The sequence below is a fragment of the Coregonus clupeaformis genome, chromosome 17, assembly GCF_020615455.1.
Source record: "Coregonus clupeaformis isolate EN_2021a chromosome 17, ASM2061545v1, whole genome shotgun sequence".
Lineage (NCBI taxonomy): Eukaryota > Metazoa > Chordata > Actinopteri > Salmoniformes > Salmonidae > Coregonus > Coregonus clupeaformis.
Window position 1 is genome coordinate 3,265,769 of NC_059208.1, and position 26,789 is coordinate 3,292,557.

Below are 26,789 nucleotides of genomic sequence, written 5' to 3' on the forward strand. Positions count from 1 at the left end.
GTTTCTAAAACTTGATTGGAGTCCACCTTTGGTAAATTCTGTTGATTGGACATGATTTGGAAAGGCACACACCTGTCTGTATCAGGTCCCACAGTTGGCAGTGCATGTCAGAGCAAAAACCAAGCCATGAGGTTGAAGGAATTGTCCATAGAGCTCCGAGACAGGATTGTGTCAACACACAGATCTGGGGAAGGGTACCAAAACATTTCTGCAGCATTGAAGATAGTGGCCTCCATCATTCTTAAATGGAAGAAGTTTGGAACCACCAAGACTCTTTCCTAGACCTGGCTGCCCGGCCAAACTGAGCAATCGGGGGAAAAGGGCCTTGGTCAGGGAGGTGACCAAGAACCTGATGGTCACTCTGACAGAGCTCTAGAGTTCCTCTGTGGAGATGGGAGAACCTTCCAGAAGGACCACCAACTCTGCAGCACTCCACCAATCAGGCCTTAATGGTAGAGTGGCCAGACAGAAGCCACTCCTCAGTAAAAGGCACATGACAGACAGCTTGGAGTTTGCCAAAGGGCACTTAAAGACTCTCAGACCATGAGAAACAAGATTCTCTGGTCTGATGAAACCAAGATTGATCGCTTTGGCTTGAATGCCAAGCGTCACGTCTGGAGGAAACCTGGCACCATCCCTACAGTGAAGCATGGTGGTGGTAGCATCATGTTGTGGGGATGTTTTTCAGCGGCAGGGACTGGGAGACTAGTCAGGATCAAGGTAAGATGAACGGAGCAAAGTACAGAGAGATCCTTGATGAAAACCTGCTCCAGAACCGCTCAGGACCTCAGACTGGGGCGGAGGTTCACCTTCCAACAGGACAACGACCCTAAGCTCACAGCCAAGACAACGCAGGAGTGGCTTCGGGACAAGTCTCTAAATGTCCTTGAGTGGCCCAGCCAGAGGCCGGACTTGAACCCGATCGAACATCTCTGGAGAGACCTGAAAGTAGCTGTGCAGCAACGCCCCCCATTCAACCTGACAGAACTTGAGAGGATCTGTAGAGAAGAATGGGAGAAACTCCCCAAATACAGATGTGCCAAGCTTGTAGCGTCATACCCAAGAAGACTTAATGCTGTAATCGCTGCCAAAGTTGCTTTAACAAAGTACTGACTAAAGGGTCTGAATACTTATGTAAATTTGATATTTCCTGGGTAAAAATAATAATAATTAGCAGAAATTTCTAAAAACCTGTTTTTGCTTTGTCATTATGGGGTATTGTGTGTAGATTGATGAGGGGGGGAAAAAACAATTTAATCAATTTTAGAATAAGGCTGTAACATAACAATGTGGAAAAAGTCAAGGGGTCTGAATACTTTCCGAAGGCTGCTCTTAAAGACCAAAATTAAAATATTTTAGCTACTTTATTTTTATTTTTCAACACAAAAGTTTCTTCAAAAAGAGATGAATATGACCAAGTACCACATGTTTCTATGTACATACAGTGAGGGGAAAAAAGTATTTGATCCCCTGCTGATTTTGTACGTTTGCCCACTGACAAAGACATGATCAGTCTATAATTTTAATGGTAGGTTTATTTGAACAGTGAGAGACAGAATAACAACAAAACAATCCAGAAAAACGCATGTCAAAAATGTTATTAATGTTACAAATACTTGGTGGAAAAACCCTTGTTGGCAATCAGAGGTCAGACGTTTCTTGTAGTTGGCCACCAGGTTTGCACACATCTCAGGAGGGATTTTGTCCCACTCCTCTTTGCAGATCTTCTCCAAGTCATTAAGGTTTCGAGGCTGACGTTTGGCAACTCAAACCTTCAGCTCCATCCACAGATTTTCTATGGGATTAAGGTCTGGAGACTGGCTAGGCCACTCCAGGACCTTAATGTGCTTCTTCTTGAGCCACTCCTTTGTTGCCTTGGCCGTGTGTTTTGGGTCATTGTCATGCTGGAATACCCATCCACGACCCATTTTCAATGCCCTGGCTGAGGGAAGGAGGTTCTCACCCAAGATTTGACGGTACATGGCCCTGTCCATCGTCCCTTTGATGCAGTGAAGTTGTCCTGTCCCCTTAGCAGAAAAACACCCCCAAAGCATAATGTTTCCACCTCCATGTTTGACGGTGGCTATGGTGGTGTTGGGGTCATAGGCAGCATTCCTCCTCCTCCAAACACGGCGAGTTGAATTGATGCCAAAGAGCTCAATTTTGGTCTCATCTGACCACAACACTTTCACCCAGTTCTCCTCTGAATCATTCAGATGTTCATTGGCAAACTTCAGACGGGCCTGTATATGTGCTTTCTTGAGCAGACCTTGCGGTCGCTGTAGGATTTCAGTCCTTCACGGCGTAGTGTGTTACCAATTGTTTTCTTGGTGACTATGGTCCCAGCTGCCTTGAGATCATTGACAAGATCCTCCTGTGTAGTTCTGGGCTGATTCCTCACCGTTCTCATGATCATTGCAACTCCACGAGGTGAGATCTTGCATGGAGCCCCAGGCCGAGGGAGATTGACAGTTCTTTTGTGTTTCTTCCTTTTGCGAATAATCGCATCAACTGTTGTCACCTTCTCACCAAGCTGCTTGGCGATGGTCTTGTAGCCCATTCCAGCCTTGTGTAGGTCTTCAATCTTGTCCCTGAAATCCTTGGAGAGCTCTTTGGTCTTGGCCATGGTGGAGAGTTTGGAATCTGATTGATTGATTGCTTCTGTGGACAGGTGTCTTTTATACAGATAACAAGCTGAGATTAGGAGCACTCCCTTTAAGAGTGTGCTCCTAATCTCAGCTCGTTACCTGTATAAAAGACACCTGGGAGCCAGAAATCTTTCTGATTGAGAGGGGGTCAAATACTTACTTCCCTCATTAAAATGCAAATCAATTTATAACATTTTTGACATGCGTTTTTCTGGATTTTTTTGTTGTTATTCTGTCTCTCACTGTTCAAATAAACCTACCATTAAAATTATAGACTGATCATTTATTTGCCAGTGGGCAAACGTACAAAATCAGCAGGGGATCAAATACTTTTTTCCCTCACTGTATGTGGTTAACCAAAGCACTTGTGCGATATGCATCTTGCCAACCTCACACGTACCAAAAATATGTGTTTCAAGTGAATGAAAGACCATAATCTTTGGTCCAAACAACATATTCTTTTTTATTTTTTCTCTTTCCACAGGAATCTGCTGCGTAAGGCCAATGAGAGCCTCCGCCAGGTGCTGAGTGATGTGCTCAAGACCACAGCGGCCGCTGAGGAGACCATCGGGCGTCACGTGGAGGGGCTACTGGTACCCCCTTCCTTCTTACAGAGACCCACCTGGCAGAGAGCTGCTGGTGAGCCCTTCAAGCCTGCCACAGGTGCTGCTGGAGGTTAGTTGAGCAGCCAATTCCAAATCAAACCCTACCACCTATGCATGTTGTGAGAAGTAAAATGGGGTCAGCAATATGGCTCCTCCGGACCTTATCTCTAACCAACACATCTGATTACTCTTAACTGAAGACCATGATTAGTAGCTAGGAATGCAACAAAAGTATGACACCAATCAGGCCCCCTTGGGGATCGAAGTCTTGGAAGAGCTCAATCCCACTCCATCAAGATGATTTAGATTTCATTAAATAGAGCCAGACAAAACCAAAAGAAGATAAAATGAGGGAGGGAAAGAAGTAGATGTGCAAGGTTTGAGGTCTGGGTGTGTAACAGAAATATACACAGGAGAGGAAAGAAAGATGGGGAGAGAGAATACTTATTGCCAAAAATGCAAATGGTAAATATCAGAATTAATGAAGTCTTGCCAGTTTCAAACCATTATTGCCAGTCTAAAGAGGTCCTGACTGACTGGTTACCTGCTACCAGTGGCGGCTCCTGAAAAAATTCTCAAGGGGGGCAATTTTTCTGATGATTTAGGTGACCTACACACATTTTAAAAAAGATATGTCCAGCAACAACATGAAGACAGGGGCAGCATATAAGTCAATACCAGAAGCATTTATTGACTGATCTCAAAAGTGTTGGCTTACCAGGGTTGGTGGAGCCCTCAGTTTCATCTTTGCCTCGCAAAGCTAACTCAAACACTCCGCAAAACTTCACACACTGGATTAGCCGGCTGAGGATGTGGCGGTTCTTGCTAATGTCGTAGTAAATATATTTGTTATAGTGAATATGGAATATGATATGTTGAGTAAAATGTTGTGCTAAGATCTATTTAGGTCAGGAGCTGGTTATAAGTTCTGTTCCTATCCAATAACAATGGACAAAAAGGTCCTATCTTGTCAGCCTTGTCAGTTTCAGTTCTCCAGTAAACTTGTGATTATCAACACTAACCTCATCGTTGTGGCGGCGGACAGCTAGCCTGTATCCCTCATCCAGTTGAGTGGGAATGTTCACTCTCCCCAAAGCAGACAATCTCAAACAGCTATCCATGTGGGTCTTTGACAGCTCATGTTTCTTAATCTTTCCTGAAAGATGGTGCATGTCCGTTACACACCAGTCGCTGTCCAAGCGGTGCTGTCTGCCGTGCCGCCTTCAGGGTGAAAGAGTAAGCAGGGGGTAGCAGAAGACTGCATTAGCTACATCGCAGCCTGCTAGCCAGGTTTTTCGTTCGTACCAATTTTTGGAAAATCCTCGGGTGTAGGACTTCCCCCCTTTAGTAGAAACCTGTTGAATTATTAAATTTGGTCTGGGAGGTCCTAATTGTTTCGTTGCCAATTTATCTTCATTTGTTCGCCGACAAAAAGGAACTTCTTTCAAAGACACAATCGAGTTGCACTGAAGCCTAGCCATTTTGACAGTAATAGTGAATTGATTGACGCTGCTACCCGCTCTTTTCTTAGTTACGTTCATGGTTACGTTACGTATGACGAAAGCACGTAAGTGCAAGCCCTCAGAAACCCATAGAGATTGTATTGAAAGCTCTGATATTTGAAAAAAATAGATTTTACATGGGAGTCTATGACAGACTTCTGGGCGATTTTCAACCTGACTGAAATCGCCCCAAAAGGGGGGGCATTTGAAGCACGACTTTAGCCTGATTGGACATTTAGTGGCACTGTGGCAGATCAGACGTCTAGATTACAACACTGATAACTAGTGTTGCCGTGATATAATTGATTAGAAAAAAAATCCCTTCCTTTTCCCGTTTGGCAGTGCGTCGCCCATATCGCCCTATTGAACACACCGCCCCTGCCTGCTACCTTTCTTTATGGGACCTTGCTCTGTGGGACCTATGCATCAAATTGAATGAATTGTTGATGTACACTCAGTGGCTAGTTTATTGAGTACACCACCCCGTTCACGAAAATGGTTCACTCCTACAGACAGTGAGTCACGTGGCCGTGGCTTGCTATATAAAGCAGGCAGACAGGCATCAAGGCATTCAGTTACTGTTCGATTGAACGTTAAAATGGGCAAAACAAGTGACCTAAGCGACTATGAGCGTGGTATGATCGTCTGTGCCAGGCGCGCCGCTTCCAGTATCTCAGAAACGGTCAGCCTCCTGGGCTTTTCACGCACGACAGTGTCTATGGTTTACCGAGAATGGTGTGACAAACAAAAAACATCCAGTCAGCTGCAGTCCTGTGGGTGAGAACAGCTAGGTGATGAGAGGTCGAAGGAGAATGGCAAGAATCGTGCAAGCTAACAGGAGGGCCACAAACAGGCAAATAACGGCGCAGTACAACAGTGATGTGCAGAACGGCATCGCGGGACGCACAACTTGTAGGTCCTTGTCACGGATGGGCTATTGCAGCAGACGACCACAACGGGTTCTACTCCTATCAGCTAAAAACAAGAGGAAGCAGCTCCAGTGGGCACGCGATCACCAACAATAGACAAACATCGCCTGGTCCGACGAATCCCGGTTCCTGTTGCGTCATGCTGATGGCAGAGTAAGGATTTGGCGTAAGCAGCTTGAGTACATGGCCCCATCCTGCCTGTTGTCAACGGTACAGGTGCTGTAATGGTGTGGGGAATGTTTTCCTGGCACACATTAGGTCCCTTGATACCAATTGAGCAACGTTTCCATGCCCCAAATAATTCTGGCTGTTCTTGGGGCAAAGGTGGTTCCGACCCGGTACTAGATGGGTGTACCTAATAAACTGAGTATATATCGTTTACTTTGCCAATATTCAAAACTTGTATACAGTTTGTGTGAAAGTCAACTGCGTACCGAACCAAGCTGCTAAGGATACAGGGGGAAAATTCCTATACAAAAATATAACTCAACATACAACAATTAAGATTTTACAGAGTTACAGTTCATGTAAGGAAATAAATCAATTGAAATAAATTCATTAGGCCCTAAACTATGAATTTCACTAGACTGATGAGGGGCACAGCCATGGGTGGGCCTGGGAGGGCATAGGCCCACCCACTGAGCCAGGCCCAGCCAATCAGAATAATTATTGTAGGGCTCAGAGTTTTTCCTGGTCGCTGCCCCATACGACTACCTGGTTTTAACAGAACGTATAATTGCCTCCATACAGTATTTGCTCATAACCTTTATTTCACACATCATAGAATCACACGACTAGATAGCTGAATGAAGCAATTGAGGTCAGGTGCACTTGCTCAAGGGCACAACAGCAGTATACCCAACCCTGGATTTGAACCTTCAATGTTATGGTCCATCTATTCCCCCAACCACTCCCTAACTATCAGACAATAGTAGTTATACCATTACACTCCTTAGCATCTATATACTCATCTCTTGGTATGTGGCCCAAAGGCGGAGTCCCCAAACAAGACAAGTGTGTTTTAAGACACAATGCCCTGCCAAGCTTAACCATATGCCTCTCCGTTCTGTGTCTACAGGCTTAAGGGGATACTGCGAGATTCTGGCATTTAAGTGCAATGACTGGAAGTCTACAGGTACAGTAGTAAAGCTAGTTAGCGAAACTACTGCTAACTTCCTTCATACTGCACGCAAAGACATAAACATGTTATTTACAAGTTCATCTGACTCTGGGTAAGTAGATAAATGCCAGAATCCTGCAGTATTCCTTTAAGTGGTGAAGTCTGCTCTAGTGTGCGAACATCTCCCCTCAAGTAAACATCTGCCTGCCCTCTCTACACACACGAAACACACATACACACACGCGTGTACACACACATACTGTAGTGTGCATATGCACATGTAAAACAAACGCACGGACACACGCACGCACAAATGCATAACTAGGGTTAATTATTGTGGTTAGATTTTACAGTTCAGAGAACTTGCTAGTTAACCAACCGTTTGACTTTTTTTAAAACCTTTTTCATATGTTCTGGTTTTTTATCAATGAAGTATAGCTGTTGACAGGGTTTATTTGACTGTGAAGTGAACTTGATGTTTGGATAAACTGAAAAATAATCAATGTGCACAATAGTACTGACTCCTTCCAAGAGGATATTGTTATTGAGATTTTGTTTTCACAAAGTACATGACATTCAGGATTCTCCTCTTCCCCCTTCACCGTCATCTCATACTCTGGTATCAACCACACATATCCTTACAACTTGCATGGTGTCTGTGGCATGTGTATTTGCATTCAAGTGCGGTTAGCAGTCATGATAGAAGATGCCAACTGATCCGTACTCTCTCCCCCTGCATTCCCTTGCTAGAAAAGTGTGGACCAATGCACTGAAAAGAGAGAAGGAGAAAGAAGTAGAGAAAAGAGAGATGACTTGTGTCCCTCCTGAGAATAAAGAGGCAATTGTGGATCATTAAATGTCTGTTCTTTGCTGTTTAGTGTGTGTGTGGTCGTGTCTGGGGTGGCACTACCAGTCAGCTAGGATTGAGACTGTAGTAGTATGAATGTGATATTGTAGATGGTGATTTTAACAAAGCATATTGAGGAAAACGCTACAGAAGTTCTATCAACACATTACCTGTACTACTCACGCTTGAAAAACTCTCAACCATTGTTACGCTCCTTCCAGGATGGCTACAAGGCCCTCCCCCACCCTCCCTTCGGCAAATCAGATCACGACTCCATTCTATGCGGAATACATATTTCAGTTGAATGCGTGCAGTTGTACAACTGACTAGGTATCCCCTTCACTTTCTGCTCCTCCCTTCTTATAGGCAGAAACTCAAACAGGAAGTACCTGTACTAAGGTCTATTTAATGCTGGTCTGACCAATCGGAATCCATGCTTCAAGACTGTTTTGATCACGCGGACTGGGATATGTTCCGGGTTGCCTCTGAGAATAACATTGATGTATACACGGACACGGTGACTGAGTTCATCAGGAAGTGTATAGGGGATGTTGTTTCCACTGTGACTATTAAAACCTACCCAAACCAAAAACCGTGGATAGATGGCAGTGTTCACGCAAAACTGAAAGTGCGAACCACCGCATTTAACCACGGCAAGGTGACTGGGAATATGGTTGAATACAAACAGTGTAGTTATTCCCTCCGTAAGGCAATCAAACAGGCAAAACATCAGTACAGAGAAAAAGTGGAGTTGCAATTCAACGGCTCAGACACGAGACGTATGTGGCAGGGTCTACAGACAATAGACAATCATGGATTACAAAGGGAAAACCAGCCACGTTGCGGACACAGACGTCTTGCTCCCGGACAAGCTAAACACCTTCTTTGCCCACTTTGAGGATAACACAGTACCACCGACGCGGCCCGCTCCCAAAGACTGTGGGCTCTCGTTCTCTGTGGCCAAGGTCAGTAAGACATTTAAGCGTCTTAACCCTCGCAAGGCTGCCGGTCCAGACTGCATCCCTAGCCGTGTCTTCAGAGCATGCGCAGACCAGCTGGCTGGAGTGTTTACGGACATATTCAATATCTCCCTATCCCAGTCTGCTGTCCCCACTGGCTTCCAGATGTCCACAATTATTCCTGTGCCCAAGAAAGCAAAGGTAACTGAACTAAATGACTATCGCCCCGTAGCACTCACTCCTGTCATCATGAAGTGCTTTGAGAGGCTAGTTAAGGATCATATCACCTCCACCTTACCTGACACCCTAGACCCACTTCAATTTGCATACTGCCCCAACAGATCCACAGACGATGCAATCGCCATCGCATTGCACACTGCCCTATCCCATCTGGACAAGAGGAATACCTATGTAAGAATGCTGTTCATTGACTAGCTCAGCCTTCAACACCATAGTACCCTCCAAGCTCATCATTAAGCTTGGGGCCCTGGGTCTGAACCCCGCCTGTGCAACTGGGTCCTGGCCTTCCTGACGGGCCGCAGGAGGCTGAAGAAATGCAGCTTGGCCCTTAAGACCCTCTCAAACTTTTACAGATGCACAATTGAGAGCATCCTGTCGGGCTGTATCACCGCCTGGTACGGCAACTGCACCGCCCGTAACCGCAAGGCTCTCCAGAGGGTGGTGTGGGCTGCCCAACTCATCACCGGGGGCACACTGCCTGCCCTCCAGGACACCTACAGCACCCAATGTTACAGGAAGGCCAAGAAGATCATAAAGGACATCAACCACCCGAGCCACGGCCTGTTCACCCCGCTATCATCCAGAAGGCGAGGTCAGTACAGGTGCATCAAAGCTGGGACAAGAGACTGAAAACCAGCTTCTATCTCAACGCCATCAGACTGTTAAATAGCCATCGCTAGCCAGCTACCACCCGGTTACTCAACCCTGCACCTTAGAGGCCGCTGCCCTATGTACATAGACATGGAATCACTGGTCACTTTAATAATGGAACACTAGTCACTTTAATAATGTTAACATACTGTTTTACTCATTTCATATGTATATACTGTATTCTACTGTATTTTAGTCATTACCACTCCGACATTGCTCGTCCTAATATTTATATATTTCTTAAATCCATTCTTTTACTTTTAGATTTGTGTGTATTGTTGTGAATTGTTAGATACAACTGCACTATTGGAGCTAGGAACACAAGCATTTCACTACACCTGCAATAACATCTGCTAATTATGTGTATGTGACCAATACAATTTAATTGGATTTTGATTTGATATTAGCACAAGGACAGTGCTCAGACTACTAGACCAAGGAAGGGATGGGCAACTCCTCGGAAGCCTTGTGTCTGATTAAGACCTGGGATACCATCCCTTATATTATAATTGTTGTTAAATGCTTTGCCAAAAATTTAATTGTTTGGATGAAAATGATTAAATGAATGAATGGTTGATATTGGTGACAATGAACACTATTATTTTCCAATGAAGTGTATTCTCCTGACAATTAACCTTGCCCTCCATTTAGGTATTTCCTGCCCAGATGCGTCGACCACTGAGAGTTGCCAAGGTAGCGAGACTGGGGTGGACGATGTGAGCGTGTGGTCGGGCGAGATAGAGACGGACGAGGGCCTGGAGATGTCCCAGCAGATGATGACTGACAGCCTGTTGCCAGGAGCGGAGCTTCAGCTGGAGAACGAGGAGTACCTCATGAATATTAGCTCCCGCCTCCAGGCCGCCGTAGAGAAACTGCTGGTGGCTATCACAGAGACGACCAATCAGGTACGACACAGCTTGATTAAAAATGTGCGTCAAGGTTCCCTTAGTAAGAGCGTGGTGTGCTCAGCACAAATATTGTGGACCACACACAGAAAATGAATATGTTCTGTAAATTTGTATTACCTTATACAAATGGACCATAATTTAAAAGGCTGTTGTTGATTTTAAAGCATTATGGCGCAAACTAAAGCCTCTCTGACATATCTAGCGGTAGGCTACATACTATAAATACACAATTCCGGGAACTGTGTGAGTGCAAAATACCAGTGCTATACAACGGTTGGTAATGATTGGATGTATCACCTAAACATTCTCTTGTTGACATTCCCGTATTGTTACTTAATTCAAGTTAGTTGTGGCTGTTAAGTTTTTGGAAGCTACAATGACGTAAACTACATGCGCTCTTTGTCAAATACATAAATGACATGCTTGCAGTTATTGTCAAATGTGTAATTGGCCACTCACTGACAATACACAATGTATTTTACACGGTCATAACCCCCTGTGGTTTTTTTGTCTATTCACACACAGAGATGAGACTGCAGAATCCTGTTCGCAATGAGATAGCCGGAGCTAGAATTCATTCACCACACAATAGGGCTGGTTCATTCCCAGTGATTGCCTATAGATACAGGCGGATTTGCATAGATAGCGTTGTCTCTCTTCCTCCCCCCTTGCCTATTATAATCCAGCTGGACTCTGATGACTCCTCCCCCTCAGTCTACTACTGCCCATGCACTGTGCATGTGCCCTCTGTCAGCCTAGAGATGCTTTATACATAATTAAAATGTGGTACAGTTTCTGCATCATACTGCATCTTCTGTTCTGCTTGTCCTATATTCAAGCATTACTCACGGTGTAGTGGTTGTGCATGTAAAAATAGCTCAGAAGAGATTCAAGGACAAGCATTGACTTTAAATATCCCTGTGGCTAGTTGGGGACCATCGGTAAATTACACAATGTACATGGGACAATGTAAAAATTCCAATAGCTCCAAATTTAAATAACTTAAAAGCCACAACCCAACTATAAGTTGTGTAAATTCATATACACATTTTGAAAGCATTTAATGTGAACTAAAAGGTGAGCAACATGAAAATATTATCTCATTACATTGTGTAATTTATTGACGGTCACTTACTAGCCCCGGAGATAGGCTATCCAAAGTCAAACCAATTTTGCCACAGTCGCACACCAGCCTGCTGAAGCTAATTGGTAAAATAATTTGGCTAACTGTTCCCACCTACGAACACACAAAATAGACACCCACACAATGATGCATATAAACCCTGGATGACTGATAGGAGGCGCTGTATTGTAGCCACCGCATAGCCAACTTGGTACTCCTCCTCCATTGTAAAAAATATTTTAGAAGCTATAGAAATGCATTTATTAATGTCTACATTTGTTTTTGACACATTTATTATATTACAGACACCTTAATGCATACTTTTTAATTATATATATATATATATTTTTTATTTATGTGAGTTAAACATACACATTTAAATAAAAAACATAAAAACATATTCCTTAAAGTATTTTTTTTAGAAAGTACTAATGTTACTGTCCCCACTACAACATAAAATACTTAAATACATGTAAGTTTGTCCTTGAAACATTTAATTGAAATACTGTAGAAGTCCATTCATTCCTATGAAGGACTCGACCGGTGCCTTCAAAGCCTCTCAATGGCCAATACATAGCGTAAGCAATCCAGGGGGTGTGTGTGTATATATATATATATATATACAGTGAGGGAAAAAAGTATTTGATCCCTGCTGATTTTGTACGTTTGCCCACTGACAAAGACATGATCAGTCTATAATTTTAATGGTAGGTTTATTTGGACAGTGAGAGACAGAATAACAACCAAAAAAATCCAGAAGAACGCATGTCAAAAATGTTATAAATTGATTTGCATTTTAATGAGGGAAATCAGTATTTGACCCCTCTGCAAAACATGACTTAGTACTTGGTGGTAAAACCCTTGTTGGCAGTCACAGAGGTCAGACGTTTCTTGTAGTTGGCCACCAGGTTTGCACACATCTCAGGAGGGATTTTGTTCCACTCCTCTTTGCAGATCCAAGTCATTAAGGTTTCGAGGCTGACGTTTGGCAACTCGAACCTTCAGCTCCCTCCACAGATTTTCTATGGGATTAAGGTCTGGAGACTGGCTAGGCCACTCCAGGACCTTAATGTGCTTCTTTTTGAGCCACTCCTTTGTTGCCTTGGCCATGTGTTTTGGGTCATTGTCATGCTGGAATACCCATCCACGACCCATTTTCAATGCCCTGGCTGAGGGAAGGAGGTTCTCACCCAAGATTTGAGGGTACATGGCCCTGTCCATCGTCCCTTTGATGCGGTGAAGTTGTCCTGTCCCCTTAGCAGAAAAACACCCCCAAAGCATAATGTTTCCACCTCCATGTTTGACGGTGGGGATGGTGTTCTTGGGGTCATAGGCAGCATTCCTCCTCCTCCAAACACAGCGAGTTGAGTTGATGCCAAAGAGCTCGATTTTGGTCTCATCTGACCACAACACTTTCACTCAGTTCTCCTCTGAATCATTCAGATGTTCATTGGCAAACTTCAGACGGCCCTGTATATGTGCTTTCTTGAGCAGGGGGACCTTGCAGGTCCTTCATGGCGTAGTGTGTTACCAATTGTTTTCTTGGTGACTATGGTCCCAGCTGCCTTGAGATCATTGACAAGATCCTCCCGTGTAGTTCTGGGCTGATTCCTCACCGTTCTCATGATCATTGCAACTCCACGAGGTGAGATCTTGCATGGAGCCCCAGGCCGATGGAGATTGACAGTGCTTTTGTGTTTCTTCTGTTGTCACCTTCTCACAAAGCTGCTTGGCGATGGTCTTGTAGCCCATTCCAGCCTTGTGTAGGGCTACAATCTTGTCCCTGACATCCTTGGAGAGCTCTTTGGTCTTGGCCATGGTGGAGAGTTTGGAATCTGATTGATTGATTGCTTCTGTGGACAGGTGTCTTTTATACAGGTAACAAGATGAGATTAGGAGCACTCCCTTTAAGAGTGTGCTCCTAATCTCTGCTCGTTGCCTGTATAAAAGACATCTGGGAGCCAGAAATCTTTCTGATTGAGAGGGGGTCAAATACTTTTTTCCCTCATTAAAATGCAAATCAATTTATAACATTTTTGACATGCATTTTTCTGGATTTTGTTGTTGTTATTCTGTCTCTCACTGTTCAAATAAACCTACCATTAAAATTATAGACTGATCATTTCTTTGTCAGTGGGCAAACGTACAAAATCAGCAGGGGATCCAATACCCTCACTGTACATACATACATACATACATACATACATACATACATACATACATGCATGCATGCATGCATGCATACATACATACATGCATACAGTGCATTTGGAAAGTATTCAGACCCCTTGACTTTTCCACATTTTGTTACATTACAGCCTTACTCTAAAATTGATTAAAATGTTTTTTCCCTCACACAATACCCCATAATGACAAAACAAAAACACGTTTTTAGACATTTTAGCAAAGTTATTACATTTACATTTACATTTACGTCATTTAGCAGACGCTCTTATCCAGAGCGACTTACAAATTATTAAAAATAAAAAGCTGAAATACCACATTTACATAAGTATTCAGACCCTTTACTCAGTACTTTGTTGAAGCACCTTTGGCAGTGATTACAGCCTCAAGTCTTCTCGGGTATGACGCTACAAGCTTGGCACACCTGTATTTGGGGAGTTTCTTCCATTCTTCTCTGCAGAGCCTCTCAAGGTCTGTCAGGTTGGATGGGGAGTGTCACTGCACAGCTATTTTCAGGTCTCTCCAGAGACGTTCGATCGAGTTCAAGTCTGGGCTCTGGCTGGGCAACTCAAGGATATTCAGAGACTTGTCCCGAAGCCACTCCTGCATTGTCTTGGCTGTGTGCTTAGGGTCGTTGTCCTGTTGGAAGGTGAACCTTCTCCCCAGTCTGAGGTCCTGAGCGCTCTGGAGCAGGTTTTCATCAAGGATCTCTCTGTACTTTACGTCATTAATCTTTCCCTCGATCCTGACTATTCTCCCAGTCCCTGCCACTAAAAAACATCCCTGACCAAGGCCCTTCTCCCCCGATTGCTCAGTTTGGCTGGGCGGCCAGCTCTAGGAAGAGTCTTGGTGGTACCAAACTTCTTCCATTTAAGAATGATGGAGGCCACTGTGTTCTTGGGGACCTTCAATGATGCAGAAATGTTTTGGTACCCTTCTCCAGATCTGTGCCTCGACACAATCCTGTCTCGGAGCTCTACAGACAATTCCTTTGACCTCATGGCTTGGTTTTTGCTCTGACATGCACTGTCAACTGTGGGACCTTACATAGACAAGTTTGTGCCTTTCCAAATCAAGTCCAATCAATTGAATTTACCACAGGTGGACTCCAATGAAGTTGTAGAAACATCTCAAGGATGATCAATGGAAACAGGATGTACCTGAACTCAATTTTGAGTCTCATAGCAAAGGGTCTGAATACTTATGGAAATAAGGTATTTCTGTTTGTTATGTTTAGTACATTTGCAAAAATTTCTAAAAACCTGTTTTCGTTTTGTCATTATGGGGTATTATGTGGACATTGATGAGGAAAAATACATGTAATACATTTTAGAATAAGGCTGTCACGTAACAAAATGTGGAAAAAGTCAATGGGTCTGATTAGTTTCCGAATGCACTATGTATGTGTGTATATATATATATATATATATATATATATATATATACTGAACAAAAAGATAAACGCAGCATGCAACAATTTCAACGAATTTACTGAGTTGCAGTTCATATAAGGAAATCAGCCAATTGAAATAAATGTATTAGGCCCTAATCTATGGATTTCACATGACTGGGCAGGGGCACATATGGGTGGGCCTGGGAGGGCATAGGCCCACCCACTTGGGAGCCAGGCCCAGCCAATCAGAATCTGTTTTTCCCAACAAAAGGGCTTTATTACAGACAAAATACTCCTCCGTTTCAGCACCCGCAGGTGAAGAAGCCGGATGTGAAGGTCCTGGGCTGGGGTGGTTACACGTGGTCTGCGGTTGTGAGGCCGGTTGGACGTACTGCCAAATTCTCTAAAACGACGTAGAGAAACCTGCGACCAACACTTTACATGTTACATTTATATTTTGATCATTATACATCATTGCACCCACATCGATCCACACCCCAAAACCAACTAACGTTTGAAATCAATCATGGCCGCTAGCATTTCTTAATGAACCAAATATAAAACGACGCCAAATCAGGAAGTGCAGTCGCCCTTTAATGTAGTGATAACACTACAGAAAGCACTGAGTTCATGATGGTTGCATTGATCCATAAAACATTATCATTGGTTTAACATTGAAATAATGTTGCGCTAGGGTTAGTCTAGGTTTTGGTGATTCACTGCTTGATGGAAAAAGGCTGAACTTTGCATGTAACCTGTGTGTGAGAACTTCTCTTGAATCATCATGTTGTATGATATAGGCCTGTTCCAATACACCTGTAAGAGAGCTAGATGTAATTGCATCTGATATCAGGCGTTTTAAAGACCTAACAAGCCACCTGTAACCGTAGCTTGTTTTTACACAGACAGATAAACTGCGTGTGTCTGTGTGTGGAGATCAATGCAGTATCTCTTTGCTCCCTACCTGGACAGCCCAATAAAAGTCAGTGGTTTGTGTACTCTGAACCAGTGGGCGAGTGTAAAGTTGCCAACGGTCCAACCTTAAATCAATATATTTGGGATGTTGACCAAGGTTTACGCGAATACATGTCAAACACTATGTCACTTCAAACTGGAGATAACTGCCTAGTGATGGGAAGGCAAGCTCACAAATCAGTCAAGATCTCCGTCCTCACAAGACCTAATGGTTAATTTAAAGGGATAGTCGGGATTTGGGCAATGAAGCCCTTTATCTACTTCCCCAGAGTCCGATGAACTTGTGGATACCATTTCTATGTCTCTGCGTTCAGTTTGAAGGAAGCTGCCAACTAGCGTTAGTGCAATTGCTGACTAGGGTTAGTGCAATGACTGGAAGTCTATGGGAACAGCTAGCATGCTAGTTAGCATTGGCTCGCGAAACTACCTCTAACTTCCTTAATACTGGTCACAGATACATAAAAAAATATATCCATGTGTTCATATTACTCTGGGGAAAATCCCGAACTACCCCGTTAATGGTTTTCCTTCCTGACAGAATTGATTAATTCGTTATTTGTGAGTGAATGATCGTGGATCGTTGTTTCTTGTCTGTAAGGCCTGGTCGTGTGAATAAGGCTTGATGTAATGAGTTTCTCTGGAATGTTGAATGTCATGTCGGTTGGCTTTGGAAATAATTTGCTGGAGTAGGTGATGCTCACTAACTCTCCTATTATATATCAGTGAGAGCGACATGTAAGGCTGACGTGTTGATTGTGAAAGTCCATTACTGTTTTACAGTTCACTTGCTCGTGATACCAGGGCGGCTATGGCAGTATTTTTGGGAAACCTGTCGGAACGCCTCAGTCAGTAAATCTGCACTGACGTGGAATATAAATCATGTTTGACATGCTCCTGCAAAAAGGCTGTGTGTGTATGAGGGTGTGGGAGAGGGAGTGTGACTATTTACAAAGCTATACCTGCCCCATTAGCCCGGGGGGTTGAAACCACGCTTACTACTCCCTCCCCCTTTTCACTGAAAAATATCCTGCCCATGCTATTGATCCGGAAGTGAAAGAGGGAGAGACTCTGCCTGCCTGCCTGCTGCAAAACACACTGGGAGAACAGTTTAGTTTAGACCCCAACCTCTAATTTTATGTCTGTTTCGAGAGGGATAGATCGAGACCGAGACAGAGATAGACACTGAAATGTAGGCTGGGGTATAAGAAAAGACAGGGAGAGAGAAAGAGGAAGGGGCATGGAACTAGAATGAGCTAGAAAAAAAGTGTGGTGACAAACAAACAGAAAGAGGCTAGAGAGAGGCTACAGGGATAGATCAAGAATGAGAGGGAGAGTAAAAGCGGGAGAGCGAAATTGACAGAAGAGAAAGGAGAAGGGCAGCGAGAGCCCCACTGGATCGGGCGGCTTCAGAGTTCACACTTGGTTGGCTGCTCCATGTGTAAAGCAATTAAGGGGGGACCGGGAGGCTTCCCTTCCCTGCAGGTCGGTGCTGTGTTGCCGAGGCGGCATGGAATTGTTCATGAGCTTCCAGAGGGAGAAAGAGAGCGAGGGAGAGGGCGAGCGAGAGAGTGGGAGTGAGTGCTGCTGAGGGGCAGGGTCACGCTGTGCTCTGAGAGAGTGAGCAAAACAGACAGAGAAAAGTCTGTCAGAGGTGCACATGATCTTAAAGCTAAGTCTCTCTTTATTTTACCCCCCTCAGTCACTCCCAGGATTCAGGAATGCCTTTTTGCCACAGGTACAACATGTGACTTTGGACTTTCTCCCCTACAAAGGATTACTTTTCCCCTACACGAGGAGAAGCACTACCGGTATCTTTCCTTTTATGACTTGAAACTTTGTTTCAAGGGAGGACCTCATTCTCGGTATTTACCTGGGACCTGTTTTGTTGTCTCTTCACCACGGCACGCCATGCGTGTGGATCTGATTCTGAGCTGCGACTCCAGTGTGTTTACCCAAGGCTCTGTGCGTGGCAGCTCCGTAGAGACTGTTGCCTAGAGCATGGCTGCGTCGTCGGGACTCATCTGCTCTCTGCTGCTCTCCCCTCTTGGGCTCTCTTCTTGCTTTGCTAGCCTCAGCTGAAGGATCCATCCATCGCAGCAGGTGCACTGTAGATGCTGAAAGGATCACCGGAGAATTCGTACAACCCTTGAAAATTAGTAGGGAAGAGAAGGATGGAAAGCGCTACAAGGATACACTAGAAAACCCTTAAATTGTCCACCTCCATGGATTCCTACCGCTCGTACTGGAATTCGAGCCACCAGGCCATGTGGGTGGAAGGGGAAGATCAGGATGTGTACGAGGTGGAATCTCGTGTGCCCCTGCCCCGGCCTTTCCCCCTTTCCAGCGTCCTCAATGAGAAAAACGCGGTGGTGATACAGACGCAGATCTCGCACGTCAACCACAGGACCAATGGTCACCTCCTTAAGGTGATCTCTAAGATCTCCCTGCCCACGCCGCCCTATACAGTAAGTTTACAGCTGCTGACCTGCCATGTAACCTATATGGAACTGTATAACTAGTGAAGTAAATCTGACTCAGTCTGGACAGTTACTTTACCTTATTAATCTGAAAGTGTCTTTCATTTGGCTGACTTTATGTTCTAAACCGCAGTTTTGCCCATTTATTTTATACAGTTCATAACATGACCTAAATACAACCCCTCCTATATAGGGAGTCTACACTTGTACGTTATACAGCTAATTTGCTTGACAGCAATATTTTTGACTGGGCAACTTCTACAGTGAAAAACACAGTGAGTAGCCTATACAGTCCAATATCTCCCTACTCTGCTTTCATCTGAGCAGGTGATCATGTGAAGTGAGCAAAAAAGTACTCCCAAGATTTTGGTGTGGCACGTTTGCGTGACTTCTTCCTGGTTGTCATAATGTTGCAGTATGACCTTTGCTGCTGTGGGAGATATGGATGTTGAAACATTGCTGTGGGGACTTGCTTCCATTCAGCCACGAGCATTAGTGAGGTCGGGCACTGATGTTGGGCGATTTACGCCCGGCTCGCAGTCAGCATTCCAATTAATCCCAAAGGTGTTCGATGAGGTTGAGGTCAGAGCTCTGTGCAAGCCGGTCAAGTTCCTCCACACCGATTTCGACAAACCATTTCTGTATGGACCTCTCTTTGTGCACAGGGGCATTTCCTGAAAAAGGAAGGGCCTTCCCCAAACTGCTGCCACAAAATTGGAAGCACAGAATTGTCTACAATGTCATTGTATGCTGTAGCGTTAAGATTTCCCCTCCCTGGAACTAAGGGGCCTTTTCCGAACCATGAAAAACAGCCCCAGACCATTATTCCTCCTCCACCAAACTTTACAGTTGGCACTATGCATTGGGGCAGGTAGCGTTCTCCTGGCATCCGCCAAACCCAGATTCGTCTATCGGACTGCCAGATGGTGAAGCGTGATTCATTACTCCAGAGAATGCGTTTCCACTGCTCCAGAGTCCAATGGTGGCGAGCTTTACACCACTCTAGCCGATGCTTGGCATTGCGCATGGTGATCTTAGGCTTGTGTGCGGCTGCTCGACCATGGAAACCAATTTCATGAAGCTCCCGACGAACAGTTCTTATGCTGATGTTGCTTCCAGAGGCAGTTTGGAACTCAGTAGTGAGTGTTGCAACCGAAGACGGTTGATTTTTACGCACTTCAGCACTGGTCGGTCCCTTTCTGTGAGCTTGTGTGGCCTACCACTTCGCGGCTGAGCCGTTGTTGCTCCTAGACGTTTCCACTTCACAATAACAGCACTTACAGTTGACCGCGGCAGCTCTAGCAGGGCAGAAATTTGACGAACTGACTTGTTGGAAAGGTGGCATCCTATGACGGTGCCACTTTGAAAGTCACCTGAGCTCATCAGTAAGGCCAATATTTGTCTATGGAGATTGCAAGGCTGTGTGCTTGATTTTATACACCTGTCAGCAATGGGTGTGGCTGATACGTGTGTGTGTGTGTGTATATATATAGTGTAGGTCAATGGTTTATTGCACAAGAGCAATTCAATGCTAATTCAGCCAGGAAGGAAGGCTTTTGTGAATGTGTCACAGTGCAATGTCAACTAGACCTGTCCGAAGTTAAAGGCCTAAGAATTAAATGGCAGGTCATACATGTTGTTTGTTCCTTGATGAATGTCAAACTGGGGCATAGGTTTACTAATTTTAATAAGAATACTTATATGGCATACAGTTTCACCTATTGAACTTTATAGAAAACGACAGCATGTGCACAATTATCTCACCATGATAAGGCAATAGGCCTAGTTGTAGCTATGCAGGTTCTGTATGTTAGTTAGTATTTGAAGCGAGTGAGAAAATATTTACACTGTCATGATGTGCCACTGTACAACTCTAGACTTACCGCTGAACTGTATATGGCTAACCTTCTCCACACCTCTTTGTGCATTGCCCTGTAGTTGTTTTTTGGATTCCTTACTCCTTTAAGCATAGCCACACAGGCCATGTGTGTTGTGAACCCACTGTTTCCCTCTGTGTATCTTATGTGCTGGTGTAGTTTTGTTTCACCCATTATCCTTAAGTGGGCCTACAGCTTTGATTGATTGGTCCTCATTTTTTACTTTCACTTGGAACACTAACTGGAAACCATGACTGGTGATCATAAATATTCCCATTATACCTACTGTCACAAGGCTCAGCATATTGTCCGTAATGAGAGGTTATGTCCGTAAATGACAGCAGAGTATTCATTCATGGCATGGGATATATTTAATAATATGCCATGTGCCATTTAGCAGATTGTTTTATCCAAAGCAATTTACAGTGCACTGAGTTCATACATTTTTTGTACATGTGATCCCAGGAGGAATCGAACCCACAACCCTGGTGTGACTAGTGCCACATTCTTACCAACTGAGCCACTCTGTGTGGACCAACTTACTTTAAGGCTTTGTGCATCTCAACTTCTAATTCAAAATTATTCTCCACCTCAACCAGTATTTCCTCAAAGGCTTTTTGCTCACTAAAGTAATTATCTTTGTCTTGCCACCCATCTTCCCAACCCTGATCAGCTGGAACATGCGCAGGTCACCCAGACGGAGCTGATGCGCGAGTCCTTCCGCCATAACCAGGAGATTGGCGATCTTCTGCGGCGGCAGGAGGATCTGCAGGAAAGGCTGGGGGAGGAGGGGCGCGCCCGCGAGCAGCTGGCCCTGGAGCTCCACAGGGCAGAGGGTGAGTGGGGGGATAGGTGTGTGTGTTTGTGATGGGGTTGTTTTACATTTGGGTGGATGGCAGTGAGGATGTCAGATGACAAGTGAATGTGTGTGTCTGGGGTTGTTTGTGGGGGATGGTGTGTGTTTTGGTGAGTCAGATGGCTAAGGGATCTGTGGGTGAAAGGGAAGTGAATATATGGAGAGAGTGTGTGTGTCAGGAACAGCTGACAGACAAGAGGGGTGACTGGTTCAAACATGTGACACAGCCCACCCAATTCACTAACAACGCTCAGTTCCGCACACTGTTAAGCAAATGAGGACACATCTTTTCATCCATTGGCTTGTTAATAGTAACATGTATAAGTGGTGTTAGTATTAATAGTAACAGGCATAGCAGTTTGGATCCATTGCCAACAGTTTGAATGGTGATTTGTTGCGAACATCGACTTAAGTGTATTCCTTTTGTAGTGTAAGCTAATGTCCTGCTATGGTGTGTTAGGCCTATGTATGTCAAATCTGATGGGGTTCTGAAGTATGGCAAATATTTGCTATCATAAAGTAATCTCCTCCCAACTGCTGCTTGATGTTTGCATGTGATCCACCGTTAAAATGTGCACCATCATTGTTGGAGTCTGGGATACGTCTTCATCTGTGTACGTTTCTTACATCTGAAATGCGACTCGCAGTAACAAAATTGAGTAAATACACACGGTCAAATGTAGCTGGACAAATAAGATAAAGATAGTAAATGTTGCTGCCTCTACATTTGGTTGGCATTTACTTTTTTTCATGACTCACACATAGGGTAGAATGACATTCTCATTCACAGACTCGTACACAAACAAAACAAAAGATCACCCAGATATCACGTGACCGGCAGTATTCGCCTACATATTTCAACATGCATTTCAGGCCTATAAAAGCTTTCGAAGACTCCTCCGAACACAAATTATGCTTTGTCTTCCTCCATTGTGTTTGCTCTCCCATCCACGTGTTCAAACACAGTTAATGTCAAGCTGAAATTATGCCCTCCTTTTGTCCTGTCTGATTCACTCTGTAATACCTAGCTCCTGTTGTGGTGTGGTGTGGAAAACTGCTTTCAATGAAGACGGAGGAACAGGCTTGCGGTTGCCTGATTTTGAAGATGTTCCATCCTGACAGAAACCATTAGCCAGGCTCTGAGGACACTCAAGTTTCTCAGGGGGAGTTAGGATGTAATTCTGTATTATGTTTCGCAGAGGATAGGTTTACAGTAGAGCATTACAGAGAGACATAGGCCTATAGGAAATGGAATGGCATTGTGATGCCATTGTGGACAATTGTTGCAAGAGGGGTGTGTTTATACAATTATGTGCAAAGATTACTCATTTGGTAAGAGTGTTGGCCATTATAAAAGTTTTACAGTCTTTAATGCAAGGAAGTTGATGTGTGTATGGCAGGGTCAGCACTGTAGTTAGTTTGTTTTGCAACCTGATGGATGGTGCTCTATTTGCACCTAATCATACACAATCTGTTTCCATGAGACAGAGACAACATAGATTCTTCCATGAGACAGAGACAACATAGATTATCTCATGAGACTAGGAAATGAAAGGGGTTAACTAGCCAGTTGCACAACTCAATGCATTCAACCGAAATGTGTCTTCTGCATTTAACCCAACCCCTCGGGGGCTCCCTTAATCAACGTCCACGTCATTGGGGCCCGGGGAGCAGTTGTTGTTGTGGGTTGACTGCCTTGCTCATGGGCAGAACAGCAGATGTTTCCACCTTCCACCACCGGCTCGGGGAATTGAACCTGCGACTTTTCGGTTACTGGCCCAACACTCTTAACTGCTAGGCTACCTGCCGCCCCTAGAGCCTTGTACGTTTGTCTTAAGGGATTCCATCCCAAAGGTGAGAAAATTAGTTTTGATCAGTCAAGGAAATAAAAGTTCTAAAAACATGTTGGCTCACTATTTAAAAAGAAGATGGAAAACAAGCTATAGGATGAAAAATTGCTGAGTTTTGGCGCCGGTACAGCAGACTTGCGCTATCTAACGCTACCTAGCAACAAAACAAATAAATATAATTTGAGTAATATATATCGTCCAAAATAATATTGCGATATGTAAGTGTATAAAACATGTTTTTCACCCCATGACTACCCAGAGGGCAAAACTGCAATTTCTAGTTGTAATGGAATCATGTCAACCAGTTTTGACTGTTGCAGTACCGGGTAGGAGGGTAAAGCCAGGTGGCCATCACAAGCTTCCAGTGTTAGGAAATATCAGACATAATCTGATATTATCAAGATGCATATAGGCTTCATGACTGTGGTTTAATAAAATGACATGATACTTAAGACCAGAGCCATCTCATCAGTAGTCTAATATCACCTTTATTTTTGTCAGCTTTATTATAAAATATAAAACAGTGAATTGATGGTTGGTGGATTGACCAGAGGAATGCAGATCCGAGAGTGCTGAGTTTCTGGTGAATGCCAAAGTTCTCATCTTGCCACGAGAGCAGCATTCCAAATTTCAGCGTACGAGTTAGTTAAGACATAATGAGTTATTGTTTAAACTACTCTGATGTGGTTTTAGTTCTGGTAGCTAACGTGGAGCATAGTTACAAGTGATCAATTAATATAGTGTTGCCGTGCTCGTAAACCTTGATAATTTAACACGCAAACAACATTTGTAAAGATGACACTAGCTAGGTTACCAAATGCATAAAAACTATGCGCATTTTCCCACCAGAGATGTTCCATCAAATTGACTTGTTGCGGATAAAAGACTGCGTAATGAGGTAGTGCGCATAAAAATAACTTTGGCGGTTAAATTCCCAAGTTAAATGGGTTTCCATCGCATTTTCAACTCTACTGATGGTTTTGTCACTAAAAATGTTGCGTTGGTCATGACACGTAGGCTATAGCCAACAGCTCGCAGATACAGTGCGGCTATAGCCTAGATGCGATTATTATGAACAAAATAGCAAGATTATTTTGATTTGTCAAACGGCAGCCAAGCATCGATCATCATGTCACCAGAATAAGACCCTCGATTGGGAAGCAGCATCAAACTCATCACCCTGCACTTTCAACGCCCTGTGAAGTTCATCATAACTTATTTCACCTGTAGCCTAATAAACTGCATGCTTTCCGGAGTCGTAGTGGGAGGACCACACAACATATCGCGTGACTCCAAGTTTACTTCGATATGATGGTTATTGATATCAATATTTGCGCATAAAAGCGTTTTCCATTTCTCGCATAATTAATTTTACAGACACAAAAAGATCCCACCTTGCCAGGCCGTCATTGTAAGTAAGAATGTGTTCTTAATTGACTCGCCTGGATACGCCTGGATAAATAAAGGTTCAATAATTTTGTTTTGTCAACATTTGGAAAGTTACCAACAAATGTGCTGTTTCCATCAGGGCTGTTTATCCGATATGTACTTTACTCGCATAAAAGGTTTGATGGAAACCTGGTTAGTGACAGCATTGAAATCTTTAAGCGTATTCACCTGACCTATTTAGTCTAGCTACTACTACATACTAGTACTAGATAAGATTTCATTAGGCATCTCTATCAGATCTTTGGGAACATTGCTAGTGTGCAGTCATAATAATAGAAATAATATGCCATTTAGCAGACGCTTTTATCCAAAGCGACTTACAGTCATGCGTGCATACATTTTTTTTGCGTATGGGTGGTCCCGGGGATCGAACCCACTACCTTGGCGTTACAAGCGCCGTGCTCTACCAGCTGAGCTACAGAGGACCACATGTCTTCCAAACAGATTTATCATCAGCTGAATTACATGCCAGTAGTGCATTTACCTAGTGACCTGTAACAAGATGGGTAATAATATAATATTTAAATGTCTTTGTTGGCAGCATAGCCCTCTAGAGTACACTCTGTCAAGCAAAATGGGTCGGACATTCTGCATGTGTTTGTTTGTCTGAATATTTGTTTGTGTTAGGGCTGGGCGATATATCGAATTAATTCGAATGTATGTTTTAGCGTGATGTTCCAAATGCCTGTATCGCAAGAATTGAGGTTTTACTTTTTTCCCGTTATTATGGGTCTCGTTTCCTTCGCTCCTTCTGTGTTGTGTGCACTGTGCACCTTCCCACTCGCACACAGACACCAAGCCCCTCCCACTGCCACTCACAACAACAAAGAGATTAAAGATAATTTTTTCCTCTCTGACAACAAGCAGTTTCAACTCGCTATTTGCTTTTGAGGTTTGGTCCAACATAATCGGTCATATGGACACCGAAACACATTGAGACATTATTTCACTGTAATAGAGGATAACTTACCCTTTGTAACAATATCCTTTATGTCTCAACTTCCAAAATGTTGAACAGTACAGACCCTATTAAGACGGAAGTATTAATGAACATGATTATAGAAAATGAATGCTCAGTTTCTGTCGCACACAGTTGTCTAGTCTATGTTTTATAAATGTGCAATGAGAAATAATCTTCTTATCCAGGTAGGCCACTTGATTTCAACATCTAAACAAAGTGAACAGGCTATGTTGTTCAAACAGTTGGAGACTGACAGGAGGGTGTATTCATAAATGTTCAACTATTCTACCTTGTTAGCAAGCAAATAGATCCAAGTTGGCTAGACTTTAAATATAAAGATTAGCTGGCTACTCACTAGCAGTGGGCTTGTGCTTGAGAGATTGTATATGAGACCTGTGTTAAATTTCTATAATGCCTGCTAACAGAGAAGTTGGTCATTATTAGTGGATGTGCATTGTGCTTGGTTCTGGTTTTATTTGTAATAGAAAAAGGCATTTTCATAGATAGCCATGAAAGCCAGATCAGTTTATTGCAAAAAAGCAGGTTAAACTATTTTAATAAAATAATTAAATTATTAGTGGGTGTTATGGTTGAAGACTTATATTTAGCATAAATATACTTTTACAAAACTTACCGATACGGATATCTGCCGATCTACTGTTTTACAGCGAGGAAAATGTAAAAGTGAAATTTTTCACACAGAGTTCTCAGAAATTGCAATCCAAAGAGCAATTGTCCAAGAAATATACATAAAATTTTGATTTCTTACCTTGTGACAAAAGTGATGCATCATGAGAATGGATGCAAGTGTTCAGATAACCATGAGATTACCATTTTTCATCCTATTTATTGAATATTGGTTATCGGTAGAATTATCGGCCGATATCAATATATCAGGAAAAAGGTCAATATCGGCCGATAATACCGGTGAACCGATATATCGGTCGGGCTCTAATTATGTGTGTGACGTGGCAATATGTCATTCAACGGTCTCTAAATCTATATATTAATACCCCCTCTCCTCTCTCTCTCCCCCTTAGGTCTGATCGATGGCTACACGGGTGAACAGGCCGCACTGGAGGAGCAGGTGCGTCAGAAGGAGGAGCTACAGCTAAGCCTGGAGCAGGAGCTGCAGGTGAGACACAGGCCCAGTCTATAACCACCATTATCACTGTGTTTTATAACCGTTGAGGTCTTTGTCATAATGATGGAATTTCAACCAGTTATGCCTACTT

The 26,789-nt window shown here is 43.6% G+C and overlaps 1 protein-coding gene across 7 annotated transcripts in view; it reads left to right on the forward strand.

The window, feature by feature from the left end:
- akap9 (A kinase (PRKA) anchor protein 9) overlaps positions 1-26,789 on the forward strand; it is a 129,286-nt gene that overhangs the window by 68,910 nt on the left and 33,587 nt on the right. For all 7 annotated transcript variants that reach the window (XM_045226037.1, XM_045226039.1, XM_045226042.1 and 4 more), the window contains 4 exons: positions 3,133-3,323; positions 10,153-10,406; positions 21,112-21,274; positions 26,595-26,689. In XM_045226037.1, coding sequence (XP_045081972.1) covers positions 3,133-3,323; positions 10,153-10,406; positions 21,112-21,274; positions 26,595-26,689 — 703 coding nt within the window. The remainder of the gene's footprint in view (positions 1-3,132; positions 3,324-10,152; positions 10,407-21,111; positions 21,275-26,594; positions 26,690-26,789) is intronic.